Consider the following 19,874-nt stretch of genomic DNA (forward strand, 5'->3'; position numbering starts at 1 on the left):
GAATCAACTAAAAATATTCAACTTTTGAATAATACATTCTCTAGAAAATTGAAAATTCTATTTAAGGAGGTTATACAAATTATAATCTGCCAGGCGCCTAAACTTCTGTTTGCTCGTAACAATAATTGATTATAGTGACGCCAAAGAAGCTTAATTATCCAGTGATTTATTATCGATACTTCAGAGAAAAAAAGAAAAAAATAACTGCATCAATGGATCATAGTGCGCTCATAAAAGTTCTCCATAAAAATTTCATTAAGATCTCCAAATTTCGTCGGTGAATCGGTTTATTTTCATAGAAAGATTTTATATGGGCAAAAAAAATGGTCGCTTTATTTCACTCTTAATCACAGCGCATTTTTAATGTTATGAATGTCACGTATTGGAATTGTATGTGAGGTTAACTTAGAATTCTAATGCTCGGCACTTCAACAAAACAATGACATATCGATCCCACGTTTAGAAGAAAAAAGTACGAGCACGGATTATCATTTGAGCAGCAGGAACGGAGCATAGTACATAAATCTAATCCGGTTTCTATGATTTAGAGAAAATCATGGATCAATAATAGTATTTTCCGCTGTAAAATGGTAATGCAACATGGTATGATTCGACAATGCGCTCGTATGAAATAACCAAGCTCCAACAATGAAATTCTATGCGACCCCGACCTGGATTACAACACCAACAGTTTAACTCAAACTTCAAATTTTATCATAATTTACCAAAACCACCACACCTATTTACATAGTGCTGAAATGGGCCCAGGTTACTATGAAATCAGTGTCAGGTGGTAGATCTTAATCTTCATTCACACCTTCTCCGTCAATATCATTATCATTCATAATCATCATTAACCATCGGAACTTGACAGACAATGTAATGAAGAGTTGTACCATTGCATTCGTAGTCATCTATTCCCAAGAACTCTGGCTGCTTTCCAGGGCGACTTTGGGCTGTACACATTTCATCTCGTTGGTCCAGGGTGTTTCCAGGCTGTGTCTCATTTCGCCAGATACTGTCCATCGGACGACCTCCGTTCCACCTCCACGGCAATTTGAAGAGTTCCCGATCTTTTCTGATGTCCTGGTTAGTCTTTGTGACTAACCCATTTAGCTCCGCGGGGGCAGGTAGGTCTCTCTTCCAAGCCGTCCAGAATCCGGAGTTGGTATCATTCGGAAGACCGTGGTTGATAGCCCAGTTCAAAATTATCTCGAGCTCCTCCTGATCAAAACAAAACAAACAAATAAATAAACAGCGAGTTAAAAGTTCAAATTTGCGCCCATGATTAACTAAACTGTATCGAAAACGAATAATCAAATTAAACATGATACGAAATGACCATGACCATCAAAAAGTGAACTTGAAAAAAAAATCCTGATTTGAAAAGACTACTTTAATTGCGGTCCCAGATTGGGGTGCCAGACGGAATTGACCTCTAATCAGACCCAAGTCGAACGCACACTGTGTGTTACCAGATAAAAATTGCAGGGCTGGGAAATTGGTTGGATCATAATAGTGTGATCAGAGGTCACACGAGTCTGGGGATAGTCTGATCAAAGGGCTTTTGAGAGCACATTAATAGTCTGTTCATATAATTGACACGTGTCAATCATGTGAAAAGACTATTATTTTTTAGGTAGGAACATTTACATGGTAGGACACGCGGGTCATTCCCATTATAGCCCCCCCCATGAAATTATAGCCCCCCCCCCCATTATGGTATAATTACCATGATTGAGGGGTGGGGGTGGGGGCTATAGGTTATCTTACCGCTAAGCGGGGGGGGGGGGGGCTATAATGGAAAAGACCCGGACACGCTACAAAAGTTGACGCAAAATTTTTTCATAGGGTGACCTAAAGTCTTCATACCCACATATAGTCAACTTATAGTCTCTTCAAGGTTTTTTAAACCAAAAATTTGGAATAATTTTTTTATTTTCAGGGACTCCAGACCTAAATTCAATTCATGCAACCAGATGTGCCCAAAAAGCACCATTTGGACCAGCAACATTTGAACGAAAGGAATTGACTATTTAAATTAAGTTGGTGACAACCCACAGGGTTGAAAAGGCCCACAAAAAGCGTAGTGGGCTTATTTCTTTTACGCCTGGGGGGTGTAAAAGAAATAAGCCCACTAAGCTGGTGGGGGCAAAATAGAGTACATCGGAAATTTGTGTTTCAAAATCTAATTTTTAGCCCGGGGGTATATGGGTCAAACCGAGCAGAACCAAAAGTTGGAATGGGTAAGCATAACAGAACAAACACACCAAACTAATTAAGGCCAAACGGAAGGCATGGTGGGAGGCGTGACCAAATTTGTGTACAACTATAAGCTCAAGGCTCCAACTCAACCCACCCTCACCTCCCCTCCCCCTCCCCTTCCCTCTCCCTCTATTCCAGCGACCCAAGATTCCTCTGGCCCATACATGTCCCGAGTCACAGAACTCATCCTGGGATGTAAACTTACTTTACTCATGACATTCACCAGCTTTCCGCCACTGAAACGAGTGTCACATTTATCTGAGGCTTGTTCCATAGGCACTGGACCTTCTCGGATGTCAACCAGAGCAAAGCAGTTACCGATTGCAGTCGCTTCCAAAAATGTACTTCCATCCTGGCAGTATTCTTGTCCAATGGCTTCCGTTTTTTCCACAGTCAATAACAATAACACCAACAATACGAAGACATGCGTGATCATTTTCAGATACCGACCAACCGCCAGGTTGAAGAATTTGCTGAAAAGGTTTCAAAAAATTCATTAATAAATCCCGAAATTTTAAGAAATATAGGCTAAATTTTGTATAATTATGCACTGAATAATTTTGATGTGAAAGTGATGTGAATTTAGCCATAGAGTTAACGAGTATGCGTAATTCACTGAGCTCAAAACCATGACCCATCGGATAGATAAAATTTTAAGTTATTGAATAAATTAATTATTTACACAACAAAACAGGGATATGAGAATATACAGATATTTTACTTAATTATATTTCAGAACGTCCATCTGTTTGGAGAATTCACCTGAACGACAAAAAATGTACGCGTTCAATATCACGAAAAACAGACATAATGAAAAGTCATGTAGAATAAGCAATAAAAACAAATGTTTTTTTTTTCACTTGAAAAGTTTTACGTAATTTAGCGGTGAAAAAGTTTAGCGGGGGGACGTTATTCAATATGAATTAAATTAGCGGTGAAATACAGTAAATTCACATCTCTCACTGCTAAAATAGTAACTTTACCGCTAAATCAAGTGGTGAAATTAACAAAAATTTACTATTTGGTCTCATTTTTGAACTTTTAACTTTCATCATGCTGGCTTCAGTTTCCATTTCTACCAATGCTCCATCTGCAATGTCTTTAAAATTTTGGCTCTTTCCCATAATAACACCTCCCCCCCCCCCCCCGAAATTATAGGCCCTCATTATGGTATAATTACCAGGATGGGTGCTAGAGATAAGATAATCTCCGCTCTAAAAATGGGGAAGGGGTGATAATGGAAAAGACATCAAAGTTCTGCCGACTGAAATCTTCATACACTATGGTACCAAAAAAAGCTACGTACACCTAAAGATTTTTAAAAAGCAATAGAAACAACAAATAATATAACATTTTGAGTTCAAATTAGTTCTCTAATAACGCGTCATTACACCTTTAGCTTTTGTAACGTCTAGTAGAAGTTTGTATAATTTTTATACAGGTTTCTCACGACGTCTGCGTCAATTTCATTCCAAAATTCATACACTTTTTCTTCTAAATTTTCCCAAAAAAACTGTCTGTTTTCGTAACCGCTGCTTCAAAATCGCCCAACAATTTTCAATAGGATTCAGATCTGGACTGTATGCTGGCCATTCCAGTACCTCCCACTCGTTTTCTTGGAAGAAATTGCCGATAATCTTCGATTTATGCACAGGAGCATCATCTTGCTGAAAACTAAGGTCCAGGAAATGCATTTTTTCTCGTAAATTTTCAAAATTTCCAAATAACCGACAGCGTTTAGCTTGTTTGGACACTTAAAAAGCAATTTCCGTCCATCTAATCGTATTGCACCCAAAAACATAAGTGATCGTTTGTCCGAACTCAAATTTTTTGTGTTTTTTCAAGAAATCTCGTTCCATTTCTTCGAAAAACTCTAACAATTCCGTCGCTGGAGATGCCCTTGTTTCATCAGTAAAAACCTCATTCTGCCAGAAAGAGAACGGCTTCTTGAGCATATTGATAAACCATTTTGAACGAAAACACTTGCTATTATTCTTCAAACTGACTTTTTTTGCTGCATTTCTTGAAAAAACGCCATATTTTTTGACTATTCGTATAACTGTACCTATGGAAATTGTATCGTAGCAAGAGAAAGCGTTATGAGCCACACGAATTCGCTCCAGTGAGGTTTCGGGATCTTTCAAAACATCGGCAACTAACTTTTTTTCTGATTTTTTTTGAAATTTTGGGGGTGCTTCCGCTCGATTTTTGGGCCTCGATACTGTTGGTTTTCAGGTAAAGGTTGTATGCATACTGTGCACTGGATCTTGATTTTAATTTGAGTTGCTTTTGTATTTTAGACCTTGAAAATCCGACATCTCTTAGCGTAACAACTTGGCAAACGGTATAAGAACAAAGCGGTTTAACCATCTTTTCTGTTTAAGCGGAGAAAGTGAGAATGAAATATCTCTTAAAACTTGTAAATTTCACACATTTTTTACGCCTTGTCGCAAACCATGCTTATGAAGCACGAATCATGCTTTAAAAGCAGAAATCATGCTGTACGTAGCTTTTTGGTACGATAGTGTATGTATAATTACAACAACGAGTAAATTTCACATTTTGAAGCAGTGACCTATTCTACAAAGCATGTGAAAATAGTATTTCACCAAAATCAGCTATGAATCGAAGCAAAATTGTTTCTTGGAGCTACTGAATTCACTCCTACTCCATAGTACCTACCCCCCCCCCCCCCCTCAGATTTTAAAATGAATTTTTTTCATTGACAACATGAAAATCGCAAGTACTGAATTGATTTAAGTGCTTTATATCTATCAAAATAGAATTTGGCTGGAGTAATTCCACGTGCGTCCGGTTGATCTCTCAAATTCAACGAGCAAAACAAGAAATTAGAAAAATTTGCATTTGAAATTTGAATCTTTAGCACCCAAAACTGAAAACCCCTTTTTTAAATCAGTGGCTGTTATCCTTTAATTGGGGTCTTCTTCAAGAAATCCACTCAGCAGTCTCTTGCTGCGGGTGGAACAACTCTATCAGTCTCAATTTGCAGATTCCCCGGTGAAATAAATCCAGTTTTTAGTACTATGGCAGTCTATAAAGAGGAGAAGTGGTATATTGTTTTCTTATAAACAGTTTTTCGCACGCTCAAAAATGAAGTCCGATTTAAGAACAAAAGAAGCTTTGAGAATTGAAAATTCATCTCAGAGAGACATTTGTTCCGAGACTGAGGTAAATCCCATCCCAAGCAGCGGTCTAACTCAACAGATGTCCAACCTTATAATAGAAAATAGGTTTCACAATACACCTGGCTCTATTTTACTTATTCCTGACACAGCCGACAAATTATATAAGATGCGGGTATTAGAACATCTTTCGAAGGAAACAAAAGTTAGATATATTTACGGGCCAGTAATAGAGATGGGCAGAAAACACAGAGGGAACAACGACCAAAGAATTCTGGAAAGAATTAGTCGCTAGAACAGCGGAGGCTTTGGAGGGCTTTGGATTGAAGCTTGCTCTTTGAAACAGTCAAACCGATCAAAGGATACAAACTCTGAAGAGAGTGACATGCAAAGATTTGTGTTTCCAGGGCCAATATGGCAGAGCAGCAAAAATTTTGGCTTCTGATGGTTTTGCAACAGTCAACAAGGCAACTCTCGATAGTTTGAAAAAATTGCATCCCACTGAAGAAAAGCCTATTGTAGTCTAAACTTTTTTATCGCAAGCCTATCAATTCAGTGAGGAAAAGGTTCCAGAACAACTGTTGTCGTTTTTTTTAGAGTTACAGCAGCTGGTCCTTCAAAAATGTTTCCCGAACATCTTTTGCATGCTGTACAGTGTACCGCTTCAGATCAGTCACAAATTGTTTTGATAGTACTGGCTAAAAGAAAGGCAGTATTTGCCCTATTGCAGTTGGAGAAGTCTTGAGGAGGCTAAAAGCTAAATGTTTAGACAAGGAAGCAAATTTAGAAGCGAAAGAACTTTTCCAGAGCCTGCAATTGGGTGTCGGAGTGAAGTGTGGGGCGGAAGCGATTATATATTCGACTAAACTTTCGCATGAAAAAATACTCAACTCGTCCAGTTTCTCGGGTATTTTGCAAAATCACTTTTGCAATTCATTCACTTCGATAAAGCGCAGTGAATTGCTGAAAGCCGTTACCAGTTCAATGCCTGGCATTGCCGCTTTCAGCAATTTCTGTTATTCACAACACAGCCAATTATTCTATGACAAATTTGTTGTTAGCAGTGAAAGCGGTATCCAACAAGGCCACCCATTGGGCCCTTTGCTTTTCTCTCTGATGCTCAGGTCCGTTATAGAGAAAATTCAGGAGCTCCGACAACATTCCTGGTATCTAGATGATGGTGTCTTGGTGGGCTCAGAGGACGATCTCATTAGAGCTTGGGATCCTCTATGACAGCTCGGACCTGATGGCGGCCTCCACGTCAGGGTCGATAAGTGCAAACTGTGGTCCACGTAGACAGACTGCATATAAGAGTGAAACAAATTGATATTTAGGGCTTTGAGGTTCTTGGAGCTGCGTTAGGACCCCAGATTTTGTCTGCATGAAATTTAACGAAAAGATAGGGAATATAAGGGTTCTTTTTGAAAAATTGGACTAACTTGACGACCCTCAGTGCGCCCTAGGTATCCTACGCCACTGCATTGGGCACCCCAATATTGTGTATTCTTTGCGTTGTCAAAAGCCCACAATTCCAGTTATTAAATCCTTAACAGAATATGATGCCCAACAGCGCCAAAAACTTGAGAATAACCTTGCAACTGTTCTTCCAGAATAATCCTGGACTCAAGCAACTCTGCCCATAACCCTATCAGGTTTGGGTGTTCGCCAATGCCAAGACCAGTATAAAGCATCATACGTTGGTTTTGTTCTCTCCTCTGAAGATCTTGTTTCAAAAATAACCGGTGAAAGCCCAAAAAATTGCCAAGTTTTTCAGGATCTTTATTCCAGTAGAGCACAACTGAACATTTCAAACCTTTCTCGAAAGACGATCCAACATGCTCTTGATAATGAAAAATTTCATGGTCTCAAAGAGAATCTAGCTTGTGAGAGAGATTCCGCCCTTCTTCTCTCATTGTCTGTTCGACAAGCTGGAGCTGTCTGCTGCCCCATTTCAGCTCTGGGGCTTCATATGACACCAAATGAGTTTAGAATTAGTGCAAAGTTCATGTTGGGTGTCCCTGTCTACGACGCCCAAAGTAAGTGCCCGTTTTGTAAAGCAGGAGTTCTTGACATCTATAGGGATCATGCCATTGCGTGTCACGGTCGAGAAGACAAATTTGCAAGACATGACCGGATTTGAGATAAAATAGTGCCTGCTGCTCATCTGCGAATCTCTCACCATTAGATGAAAAAAGAACCTCATTCCAAAAACCAATCGCTCCCCGGAGACATCTTTGTCCCGACTTGGAAAGCGGGGATACCTGCTGCATTTGATGCAACTGTTACTTCGTCGCTGCAATCCAACTCTCTCACTAATGTGGCTACAAAAGCAGGATACGCGCTTGATGCGGCAGATGAAAGAAAATTTTGCCTCCACGACGATAGCTGCGCAAAAATGGGAATTACTTTTTCCCCTTGCAATTGAAGTCCTTGGTGGAATATCGGCAACCTTCAAGAAAACAATCAAGTGGTTGGCTGTGTTAAGTGATAACCATTCTTTCCAAGCGCAGGGGTTGTCTGTACCCTTCTGTAAATTGATGCAATCCTTTTCAATCACCGGTATTCGGGGATCAGCGGCAATGGTGTTGGCACGGGCTCTCTAGTTGACTATTTTGCTTTTGGGTGCTCGACCGATCGGAGGGGAGATGGTTGATCCATTACTGTTGCAATCATTGTTGACAGATATGATCAAGGGGTCTGTCTCAATGACTTTTACTTGCTCTTTTTGACCTCATTTATTAACCAATTCAGAAAAAGAACAGTACATATTGGTCCTTTTATGATGAGCCGCCAAAACGATTGCAGCAAACGGGAGCCTTATTAATGTGCAGTTCTGCTATTTTTATTCTTACCTGATCAAAATGGGGAGAATAAAAACAAACATTGAGATTCATAAACTGTTGACCTGTTGTATTGATAACCACCGTTATGTTAACCAAGTTAATTGTCAACTAAGTTTGGCTGATAATTTTATAGTCACAAATCAGAATGGAACGGCAGAATTACAAAAACAGTTGTAATAACTTCCAAAGTTATGATAATTAGTGTTATCGCTTTCACATCTAACAGTTAAATCTAACAGCAAACTGAAAATGTACAAATTTATTAAAAGGTTTAGTCCTTTTCCGCCAAACATGGTGTTCAAAATATTTCATTGCTAATTTCTTTAACTTCGCCGCATTTTGAAGTATGTTGTTTAACTTAATTATTCCATTTAGTTTTGGAGCATTTCTTTTCCATTTTCCCCCTTTTTGCGTACCATTGCCTCTTACTTCTAGTGAGTAAAATCCAAAGATTCTGAAGTACAACTTATCCACCGATAGCGTTAATGCGGTGAAGACAACTTTTTCAATGCAGTGAATTTGAGTAACTTCGCCGTTTATTTGCAGTGATCAAATTACAAAATTTCCGGCGTTCGGCGCTATTCAGAGCTATAATTTTTAGTACGACGATACTTACTACGGTTAGCACACTCATTGACTATCTTACAAATTTTCACCGCAATCAACGCCATTATTTTACAGTTGTTTGTTAGTGGCACTTCATTCCGGGGGCAAATAAAGTAATGAGTCAAAAAAACTCCGTGGAGTCTGAAACCAGATATTAAATTTTTATATAGTTTTTCATTTTTATGATACCATTTCGACATAAATATTTATTCAGTTCAATCGATCTCTGCCGGTAATTGAGTCGATATCTTTCACACTCGTCTTTTATGATTTTACACCTGAAGATTGTGCACTTGCCATCATGTGAAATCAAGCTTGTTCACATAACTAATACCTAATCATATATTTTCTCCGAATGTTTCTAATTGGGTCAGTTTTTATTACAATTCAAAGAAACTGATTTGTATTAGGGCTCTGTTTTTTCAAAGATTTGTTCACACATTTTCTTGATTTCAGAAGTCGAATTGCAGTGATGATTTTGGTCACGCTGAAACAGGAAGCAGAGCGCAAAAGCGAGCGGTTTTGCAGCGTGAACTTTTTTCACTATTTTTACAGCACAGTGAGAAAACGGTGTTTGAACAAAAAAGTTGCTATCTCGCTTGTTGTTTTTTTTGTCACATGCGGCAATTTACCATTGATTTTCATTGTTTTTTTTTCATGATTTCATCATGATTTTCATTGTTTCTTTTCATGTTTTTGATCGGAGATTTTGTAAATGTTTCTTCGAATCCATTCATGATCCAATCTATGTCTAGTTTTTTGTTTAGTCAACTAAAAGTCTTTGAAAGAGAAATCAAAACCTCGTGGTGGATTGAATATACCTTTTTGGCAAAAAACTGTGGCCGCCAAGTACCCAAATTTGCTTTTTTTTAATGTTCTATTAGTTTTTGTTATTGAAGATATATGCAATATGTTATTATTTTTTATTGCATTGCATTGCAGAACTAATCAAGAACAAACAAATCAACTCTGAATCCTCATGGAAGAAGATTATATTAGGAAAAGTGAAATGACCACCAAATGATTTCTCTTTCTCACCACGAAACGCAAGAAAAGAAGCTCCTTAGAAGAAAAAAAGTTTGCCAAAGAGTAAAAATTAGCTGAATATTTTCACTCGAAGCAAACACTGTAAATCGTGATGTATTTTTCTGCAAAAAATGTGGACATCGATTTTCAGAAAGAACTCTGTGCACATTTAAAAAACACAAAATATTCATACTTGCCTGTGGAATAAATAATTTCAAGCTACAACAACTCAGTTTAGATAACATCACAGCACAAAAATGTCGGTCAACGAAATCAAAAATCATCGCAATCCGCGCAAAAAATTTTTCTTGAATAACTGCGATGAATAGTGGTCATCAATTACAAAGATAACTCCCTATCAGAAAAAATAAACCTGCCCCAATTCCGGATTGAAAATAATTTATTGTATGTTTTCAGAAAACCCAAAACGTGTGGAGTTGGAAAAGATGAAGAATCAAAACGTGAACCAAATTCAATAAATTGAAAATCAATAAGACGAATTTATTGTAAATCAAAATTAAATTGACAACCAAGTATATGACTCGAAGTGTAGCCGAGATATTTTCTTCACATTTTTGTGATCAGCATTTTAGGTATGAAAAATGAACCCTGTATTTGCGCATTGGCAAATCACAATTATTATTGAAGATTTGGTTAGTTGAGTTCACTGCCTTTAGTTTTGTGAAGTTTTTGCAGTATTGTAAAAAAGACATGAATAGAAAATTTTAATTGAACGCGCGGACTATCATTGTAGACATTTTTGAATGTGCCAAATAAAATGTGCGGCAAAGTGTGGGCTCCATCAATTGTAGAATACGCAATCAGTTGTAATCAGTGTCACTAATCAGTCTTGACATCTTCTATAAAAACTGGCTCTTAATCACAGAAATGTATGATTGAGAAGGGTAACAAAGCTGCTGGCAATTGTTATTCATGTACAAAAAGAATAAGTTGGCAACTCCTTTTTAAATAAACCTCAATTCCCCTAAAGGAAAACCAAAAGTAGTCATACTCAAAAATCTTCACACCATAAGAGCTTAAAATAGACAAAGTTCCGTTAAATCGGTATGCAAAGTGGAAAAAAATTGAAAACACCTACAAATAAAATTAATAGTGTTCACTCAGTACTGAGTAATCGAGGTGGCCGTTTATCAATCGCGATGTATTAATTTACTCTACGAAATGCAACTCTTTTACATCAGTAAAAAGAGGCTAGCATTGATTCAATATACACAGATAGATAGATTATGACGGACAAATTTGTAAGTTAAATGAAATCTATTTCCTCGATGCTATCGGCCACTTGTCTGATTTCCCAATAGCCGAGTTTTAAAACAACAGGATCCAATGTCTTATTTTTTCAATGGGTTTTTAAATCTTGAAGTTAAAATTAGGTGTGTTAAATCAAGCATTTCTCGAACAATGCAAATAGAGTCCTAAACTGACAGCTCAACTGGCCCTCCAGATTTAGAAAAAATTGAAACTACGCCTCTGCACCCTCAAATGAGACAATTTATCCGGGTTTAGCTCCCAGAGTGTTTTAGTAGTGAGCCTGCGGATTTCCATTATAACTTATAAAACCAATACGTAAACAGCTTATTTACATCAAAAAATTGGGTCATTATGTCCAGAAAAAAAACAGAACAACTATTCAGACTGTTCAGAGTAATTTCATAGTAAAAACTGTGCAGTGAAATTTTCCAAAATGATGAAACAGCCTGAGAATGTCAGGAAAGCATGCAAAAAGCATGCAAAATGCATGCTTTTTGTAAAGGCACATTAGCAGTCAACAGATACATACATACACTGCTGGTATTGATACTGGATAATGACACAGAGCAATTGTGGTGCATTCAGGATGCCTTTGGTGTGCGTACGACCGCACTATAGTAAAAACTAGTATGATTAGTATACAATTTTTAGCGTCAAGTATGTTTTATTATAAATATAATTTACTTTGTGTTTAATAAAACTAAAAGACTTTATGTTTTCTGGGTTTTCTTCTTACTTGTGTCAATTATCTAAGGGAAATGGTTTGATCTATCGAAAAAGATTGAACAGAAGAGCCCTCTGGGTTTACTTAATTTCTATCTGTCGAAGTTTATTAGTCGAATTTTCGGACCTGGTAAATTTCGGGCACCTTCTTCCAAGCTTAGTTGACATCTAGCATTTATGCAACCCAGGCACGAGAGCTATCTTATTACATAGTAAAATGGTATATAACAACAAATAGTTTGTAACTGGGAGGCGAAAAAAAACTGGGGCAAAATAAATGCTAATGTTCATGCATTGATTACGAACTGACAGTTTTTCTTGTTGAGTTGGACGTTCAGTATCGTTCACTTCTTTAATGTTAGCGCTCCTCTTTTGTAAATCTTGCTTGTTTTTCAAATAAAAAGTTCAAGATAATACAAGTTTTTGCATAATGTATAAAGTTATACTTAGAACCAAATCCAGTATTCATCAAATTTAAACTTACGTAGTCAGGAACAAAGTAGTTTCAATTTGCTTGAAGAATTATTGAAAACAAAATGATCAGAGGAATCGCATATTTTCTGTAAGTGTGGGAGGCGTCAGTCTTGTTTCCAAGGGAGAGTCGGCGCCGCTGATGGGGTGGGGGGTGGCGACAAATACTAAAGTAATCTCCCGCCGTGAAAATCAGTTGACAATTTTTTATGACCCAGTTTTAAAAAACCAGAGTTTCAAGAAAGCCGATTTCTAAGTGAAAAATAGCACTGAATTTCTCAAACTGCTTTAGATATTTTGATTGAGGAATGTAAAAAGGTGTGCATTTACCAAATTATTTGAAGTCTCAGATCAATACTTCAGATGACTCCGTCCCAGACAAAGTGACCTTAGTCAGTCACGGACCAAACGGATTTCTGATTAGACTCAATTAAACCCCCATCCAAACATTTTCCGCGACCATAGACTAGACTTAACCCATGACACTGTCTAGACCTTTGAACACTCGAAATTAGCTCGAATCAAACTTTCGTGCTTTCACTGCCACTGATCAAGCTAGTCGCCGAACAAGGTCCAGACCTTTGTGCATTCGAAAACGATCCAGACACGGCTTTCGTGCGCTGAAATCAACCCCTGAACAGAAAAAATAAACCTACCATCAGAAAAAATAAACCTGCCACAATTCCGGATTGAAAATAATTTATTGTATGTTTTCAGAAAACCTAAAATGTGTGGAGTTGGAAAAGATGAAGAATCAAAACATGAACCAAATTCAATAAATTGAAAATCATTAAGAAGATTTTATTGTAAATCAAAATTAAATTGACAACCAAGTACATGACTCGAATTGTAGTCGAGATATTTTCTTCGCATTTTTGTGATCAGCATTTTAGGTCTGAAAAATGAACCCTGTATTTGCGCATTGGCAAATCACAATTATTATTGAAGATTTGGTTAGTTGAGTTCACTGCCTTTAGTTTTGTGAAGTTTTTGCAGTATTGTAAAAAAGACATGAATAGAAAATTTTAATTGAACGCGCGGACTATCATTGTAGACATTTTTGAATGTGCCAAATAAAACGTGCGGCAAAGTGTGGGCTCCATCAATTGTAGAATACGCAATCAGTTGTAATCAGTGTCACTAATCAGTCTTGACATCTTCTATAGAAACAGGCTCTTAATCACAGAAATGCATGATTGAGAAGGGTAACAAACCTGATGGCAATTGTTATTCATGTACAAAAAGAATAAATTGGCAAATCTTTTTAAATAAACCTCAATTCCCCTAAAGAAAAACCAAAAGTAATCATACTCAAAAAAATCTTCACGCCGTAAGAGCTTAAAATAGACAAAATTGTCCCGTTAAATCGGTATGCAAAGTGGAAAAAAATTGAAAACACCTACAAATAAAATTAATAGTGTTCACTAAGTACTGAGTAATCGAGGTGGCCGTTTATCAATTGCGATGTATTAATTTACTCTACGAAATGCAACTCTTTTACATCAGTAGAAAGAGGCCAGCATTGATTCAATATACACAGATAGATAGATTATGACGGACAAATTTGTAAGTTAAATGAAATCTATTTCCTCGATGCCATCGGCCACTTGTCTGATTTCCCAATAGCCGAGTTTTAAAACAACAGGATCCAATGTCTTATTTTTTTCAATCGGTTTTTAAATCTTGAAGTTAAAATTAGGTGTGTTAAGTCAAACATTTCTCGAACAATGCAAAAAGAGTCCTAAACTGACAGCTCAACTGGCCCTCCAGATTTAGAAAAAATTGAAACTACGCCTCTGCACCCTCAAATGAGACAATTTATCCGGGTTTAGCACCCAGAGTGTTTTAGTAGTGAGCATGCGGATTTCCATTATAACTTATAAAACCAATACTGAAACAGCTTATTTACATTAAAAAATTGGGTCATTATGTCCAGAAAAAAAACAGAACAACTATTCAGACTGTTCAGAGTAATTTCATAGTAAAAACTGTGCACTGAAATTTTCCAAAATGATGAAACAGCCTGAGCATTTCAGGAAAGCATGCAAAAAGCATGCAAAATGAATGCTTTTTGTAAAGGCACATTAGCAGTCAACAGATACATACATACACTGCTGGTATTGATACTGCATAATGACACAGAGCAATTGTGGTGCATTCAGGATGCCTTTGGTGTGCGTCCGACCGCACTATAGTAAAAACTAGTATGATTAGTATAAAATTTTTAGCGTCAAGTATGTTTTATTATAATTATAATTTACTTTGTGTTTAATAAAACTAAAAGACTTTATGTTTTCTGGGTTTTCTTCTTACTTGTGTCAATTATCTAAGAGAAATGGTTTGATCTATCGAAAAAGATTGGACAGAAGAGCCCTCTGGGTTTACTTAATTTCTAGCTGTCGAAGTTTATTAGTCGAATTTTCGGACCTGGTAAATTTCGGGCACCTTCTTCCAAGCTTAGTGGACATCTAACTTTTATGCAACCCAGGCACGAGAGCTATCTTATTACATAGTAAAATGGTATATAACAACAAATAGTTTGTAACTGGGAGGCGTAAAAACACTGGGGCAAAATAAATGCTAATGTTCATGCATTGATTACGAACTGACAGTTTTTCTTGTTGAGTTGGACGTTCAGTATCGTTCACTTCTTTAATGTTAGCGCTCCTCTTTTGTAAATCTTGCTTGTTTTTCAAATAAAAAGTTTAAGATAATACAAATTTTTGCATAATGTATAAAGTTATACTTAGAACCAAATCCAGTATTCATCAAATTTAAACTTACTTAGTCAGGAACAAAGTAGTTTCAATTTGCTTGAAGAATTATTGAAAACAAAATGATCATAGGAATCACATATTTTCTGTAAGTGTGGGAGGCGTCAGTCTTGTTTCCAAGGGAGAGTCGGCGCCGCTGATGGGGTGGGGGTGGCGACAAATACTGAAGTAATCTCCCGCCGTGAAAATCAGTTGACAATTTTTTATGACTCAGTTTTAAAAAACCAGAGTTTCAAGAAAGCCGATTTCTAAGTGAAAAAATAGCACTGAATTTCTCGAACTGCTTTAGATACTTTAGATTGAGGAATGTAAAAAGTTGTGCATTTACCAAGTTAATTGAAATCTCAGATCAATACTTCAGATGACTCCGTCCCAGACTAAAGTGACCTTAGGCAGTCACGGACCAAAGGGATCTCTGATTAGACTCAATTAAACCCCCGCCCAAACATTTTCCGCGACCATAGACTAGACAACCCATGACACTGTCTAGACCTTTGAACACTCGAAATTAGCTCGAATCAAACTTTCGTGCTTTCACTGCCACTGATCAAGCTACTCGCCGAACGTGGTCCAGACCTTTGTGCATTCCAAAACGATCCAGATACGGCTTTCCTGCGCTGAAATCAACCCCTGAACAGTCCCCAATTGCGCTTAAACTTGTTTCTGAATCGACGCAATTGCGCTCAAATTTGTCTCTAAACAGTTGCGATCTTTAGATCAGCTGATCATAGAATAGAGATAAAATTTGGCCGACTTTTTAGTATCGCTATAATAAATTCTTTTGTCAAAGATTGATGGCTGTAGAAAAACACCTAGCTAGGTAACGTTAAACTCAAATTTTATTTCGAAGTTTAGAAAGAAAAAACAAACGATGAAAAATTGAGTTTTTTTCTGTTTCAACCCTACAAGGTTGCTGATACATAGATAAACCTAGACCATTTTTCAGAGGAAATATCGTGATCAGCCGATGTTACAAGCGTTTATAATGGTTCGTTTGCTTGGATGTCGAAAAAGCGTTCGATGCTGTATGGCGCCTAGGACTCGTGCACAAATTAAACTCGATAGGGCTAAAGAATTCGGTCATAAGATGGATAAATTCATTCTTGTCGCAAAGGAATGTCTTTGTGAAGATAAACTCCACTGTCAGTGATAGTTTCAGCCCGACAGCTGGAGTACCTCAAGGGAGCGTAATTGCTCCCATTCTCTTTCTCATTTACGTCAGTGGTTTGCCGCAAATAAAAGCCCAGATCTCACAGTTCGCTGACGACTTTGCCCTCTACTATAGGTCACGATCCCCGAAATTAATCGAAAAACATCTCCAATCATCACTGAATAGTCTAATTAATTGGTGCGACTCATTGAAAATCAAAATTAACCCAAATAAAACTCATTACCTGATCTTTAAAAAACCCTCAAAGAAAGAATCTTCTCTAGAGCTCAACATTAAAGGAATTACCATTCAGAAGACACAATCGATAAAATTCTTGGGTATCATTTTTACTCCAAACCTCAAATGGAATGAACATTGCAAAGATTTAATACGAAGAGCGAACAGCAGGCTATTTCAACTCTGGAAGCTTAGTAACCTAAACGTTAACGAAGAAAGCCTAATTTTGGTTTACAAATCTTGGATCAGACCACTCTTTCTGTACTCAAATGCTTGCTGGCTGGATCAATCGCATGCCCTTATCAATAAAATACAAAACGTTCAAAACCGAGCCCTACGAATTTGCCTTCGAAAACCAAGATGGTATCAGACTCAAAAGCTCCACGAAGAGGCAAACATGAAGCCAGTCAGAGAAATGCAGATTGATCTGGCCAACAGGTATATTCAAAGGGCAATCAAAAACAACATACTGTCTGTATCAGAGCTGATATATAAGAAACGACAGTGCCCGCTCAACTCTTGCAAAAGCACTCTTGATCATCTAAATTACTAAATTTCACGGCCGCATACGCAATAGACTAGTGGCTAAGATGACTGCTCAGAATAGTGACCGACTAAACAAAAGGAGGATCAATCCCAGTTTAATCTGGGAAATTCAATATAAAAGATCTTCATCTTTCAAACAACAGAAATGGGATCAATGACTAAAGAAAAACAAAAACTAAGAGAGGAAAACTAAGGAAACAGGGGAAAAATACAACAATAAACAGGAAAACAAATCTACAGATAGTGCAAATGAAAAACTGGCAGTCGGATAACCAAAAGTAGCTGTCGAGTGGCACAGTTGCGAAGAGCACAAAAAAGGATTAATGATGTAAACACTACTACGGTTCGATTCCAACTCCAGCAACTTTACATTTATTTTATTGAGGCGTTTCCTCGATTCAATAAACTGCATCAAAATTTTAACGTCTTGAAAAAGAGGAAAGTGGCGCAGTTACCAACAGCGCGTGGATTATCAACGAAAGAATGAACATTTCTTTTCTCCGACCCGGGTTCGAATCCAGCTCAGTTGCCTCCAACTTTCCTTATTATAATTAATTTTTTCCCGCTATATTAACAATATGAAAAACAACAGAACCATCAGACGTGTTAAATGTATTCGGCCAGCCGCTCGCTTAGTCAATTCGGGGCCAAATACAACTAAGTCTTTGCCATTCTCTGACCATCTCATTCAATTGTCTTCATCTGTTTGGCCAGCCGCTCGCCTAGTCAATTCGGGGCTGAACAGATCACAGCTGTCATCAATATCTCTAGGCTTAGTTACTGACCAACACTTACGCCTTCTTTCGAAGCCTCTCATTTCTACTTTATTGAAAACTATTTTACTTTTTCACTCAACACTCCACTGATTTAAAAGGAAAACGTCTTTGAGATTAAACAAAAATATTAACTCTTGTGCTGCGCGTGGTTTGGTTTCAGTGGATTTATGGTTTAGGTTAGCGTAGCACTTTTATTGATCAATTTCTTAATTCTGTCACTTTTATGTTAATGCGTTTTTCCAGTCAGAAACAACGCTTTTGTTTATTCTGTTTCTCCCTCTCTTCATTAATCATAATCGTTCTTTTTTTTCCTCCTCAATCTTTTCTTTCTGGACAACGAAGCAGGACTATTTGAAATCAGGGACACCAATCTAAGCCCTATCTATAATTGAATCGAGCGGACAGCAACATATTTGAATGAAAGCTGAATTTTTTTAACATCATACATGACACTTAGCGCGGACCGCTAAAAAAACAGCAAAACTGGGAGCTTCGGTTCGAAACCGTTCAAGTCAGTTTGTCGATCTCCGTTTTAAACTTGCAACGACTTAAACATTGAAAGAACAAAGCTTTGAAACGAAAATCTTGCAGAAAAATAAGTCAACTTAGTGCAGTGAACTATCACCTCGAAGAAACAGAACATCAAGACGCGTGGGTTCGAATCCCACCCACGCCCATCGAGCATTTAAAGCTTTCCCATTCAATTTTAATTTATTTTTTTTTGTTGTAATTTATCATACTTACCTGAAGAAACTATCGCACTCATTTTAAACAATTTCCACGAGGCTAGCCAAGAAAACGATCCAATAGCGTTTGTATACGTCAAGTTCAGCCAGCAGAAGTCCTCCATGGTACTTGAAATGTCTGAGTGCATCCGGGGCAGAGGAAGTCTTCTACTACAGTTATATAGAACTTTAAATCTTAATCGGAACTTCTCAAACTCAATTTTTTAAACTAAAACTTCTCTTACTGTGTATATAACTGTGTATATAGCTTCTTTCACCTCTGGTTGTACATAAATTGTATTGTATTATATTGTATTATAGATGTTACAAGCGTTTATAATTGAGACCGGTCGTTACGAACGTCACCCGGTACCAGATTTTGCGAGTAAATTTACTCGTTTAATAAACAGATTTCAATTTCTTACGTCAATACATTTTGCGTTGGAAACATACTCTCTTACATTGTGGGCAAAAGGCGGTGCCCTATAAGGAAAATTCAGTCTGTGTTTTTCACTTTTCAATTGGAATTTAAAAAAGTGAAAATTGTTTTTTCAACGCAAAATATGTTAGACAAGGCCACCATCAGAGAAATTTTGCGTCATTAGATTTCACATAAATTGGGACCACAATTTGCACTTTTAGGGAGTGAAAGCAATAGATACTTTCAAAAAAGCAGCATTCATTAAAAATTGAAAAGTCTTAAAATACCCAAAAAATATTACTAGTTTTCACTAAGGAGCTCCAATAATTAACCCAACAAGGGAAACATAATAAGGACAACATGAAAACTTAAGATAAGAAAGAGCATGAAACCTGCAATATTCGCTAATCCAGCATCATAATTTGACTTAAGATAAGAAAGAGGGGAACAAACATAGGAAAACAAATTAAGCGGCAGATTAATTGCACAATAACCCCAAATATCAATCAATATTGATGAAAGCGTTTTAGTCATTGTTTGAGGGTGCCAAGTGAAACCAGCGAACCCCCAATTTCAATCGGAGCTTTCTTCGAAAGCGCCTCATTGAACCAAATGGAACTTTCTGAATTGTATTGTTTCATCAGTTCTATTTGTGTTTATTTTGTATTTATTGAAATGTTCATTTCAATACTTCATTGCTTCATGTTTTAATTTCAATTAAAAATCCTCATTTTGTTTCATTTGTTTCTTCGTTTTGTCTGTATTTTGTTTCAAGAAATGTGACTGCGGGAAAAAATTCAGTTTACAAGAGAATGTCAAATCTGTTGTGTTTGTCGAGGAGTTCAAGAAAGAGTTCACGAAAACTATCCGGGCTTTTTTTGCGTTGGAAGCGGCTT

General features: G+C 37.2%; 1 protein-coding gene across 3 annotated transcripts; it reads right to left on the reverse strand.

The window, feature by feature from the left end:
* Positions 1 to 648: 648 nt before the first annotated feature.
* Positions 649 to 19,443, reverse strand: LOC142348703 (uncharacterized). 3 transcript variants are annotated; one of them, XM_075400156.1, is made up of 3 exons: positions 19,371 to 19,443; positions 2,471 to 2,738; positions 649 to 1,224 (listed from the first exon to the last, which is right to left on the reverse strand). In XM_075400156.1, exons 2-3 carry the CDS (start codon positions 2,699 to 2,701, stop codon positions 838 to 840), a joined length of 618 nt encoding a protein of 205 aa, XP_075256271.1. In that variant the 5' UTR covers positions 2,702 to 2,738; positions 19,371 to 19,443; the 3' UTR covers positions 649 to 837. The 3 variants fall into 3 exon arrangements, with proteins under 3 accessions (XP_075256271.1, XP_075256269.1, XP_075256270.1); XM_075400154.1 differs by lacking the exon at positions 19,371 to 19,443 and adding an exon at positions 15,134 to 15,236; XM_075400155.1 differs by lacking the exon at positions 19,371 to 19,443 and adding an exon at positions 12,363 to 12,489.
* Positions 19,444 to 19,874: the final 431 nt, after the last annotated feature.

This window comes from Convolutriloba macropyga, chromosome 10 (assembly GCF_964194025.1).
Source record: "Convolutriloba macropyga chromosome 10, txConMacr16.3, whole genome shotgun sequence".
In the NCBI taxonomy this organism is placed as follows: domain Eukaryota; kingdom Metazoa; phylum Xenacoelomorpha; order Acoela; family Convolutidae; genus Convolutriloba; species Convolutriloba macropyga.

What these genes read in the sequence shown, in the direction of transcription:
- LOC142348703 (XM_075400156.1), bottom strand. Translation starts at nt 2,701, where the DNA reads ATGATCACGCATGTCTTCGTATTGTTGGTGTTATTGTTATTGACTGTG. An exon ending in TGGTGAATGTCATGAGTAAA is followed by an intron (nt 1,225 to 2,470) that starts GTAAGTTTACAT and finishes TGTTTTGATCAG; the next exon opens with GAGGAGCTCGAGATAATTTT.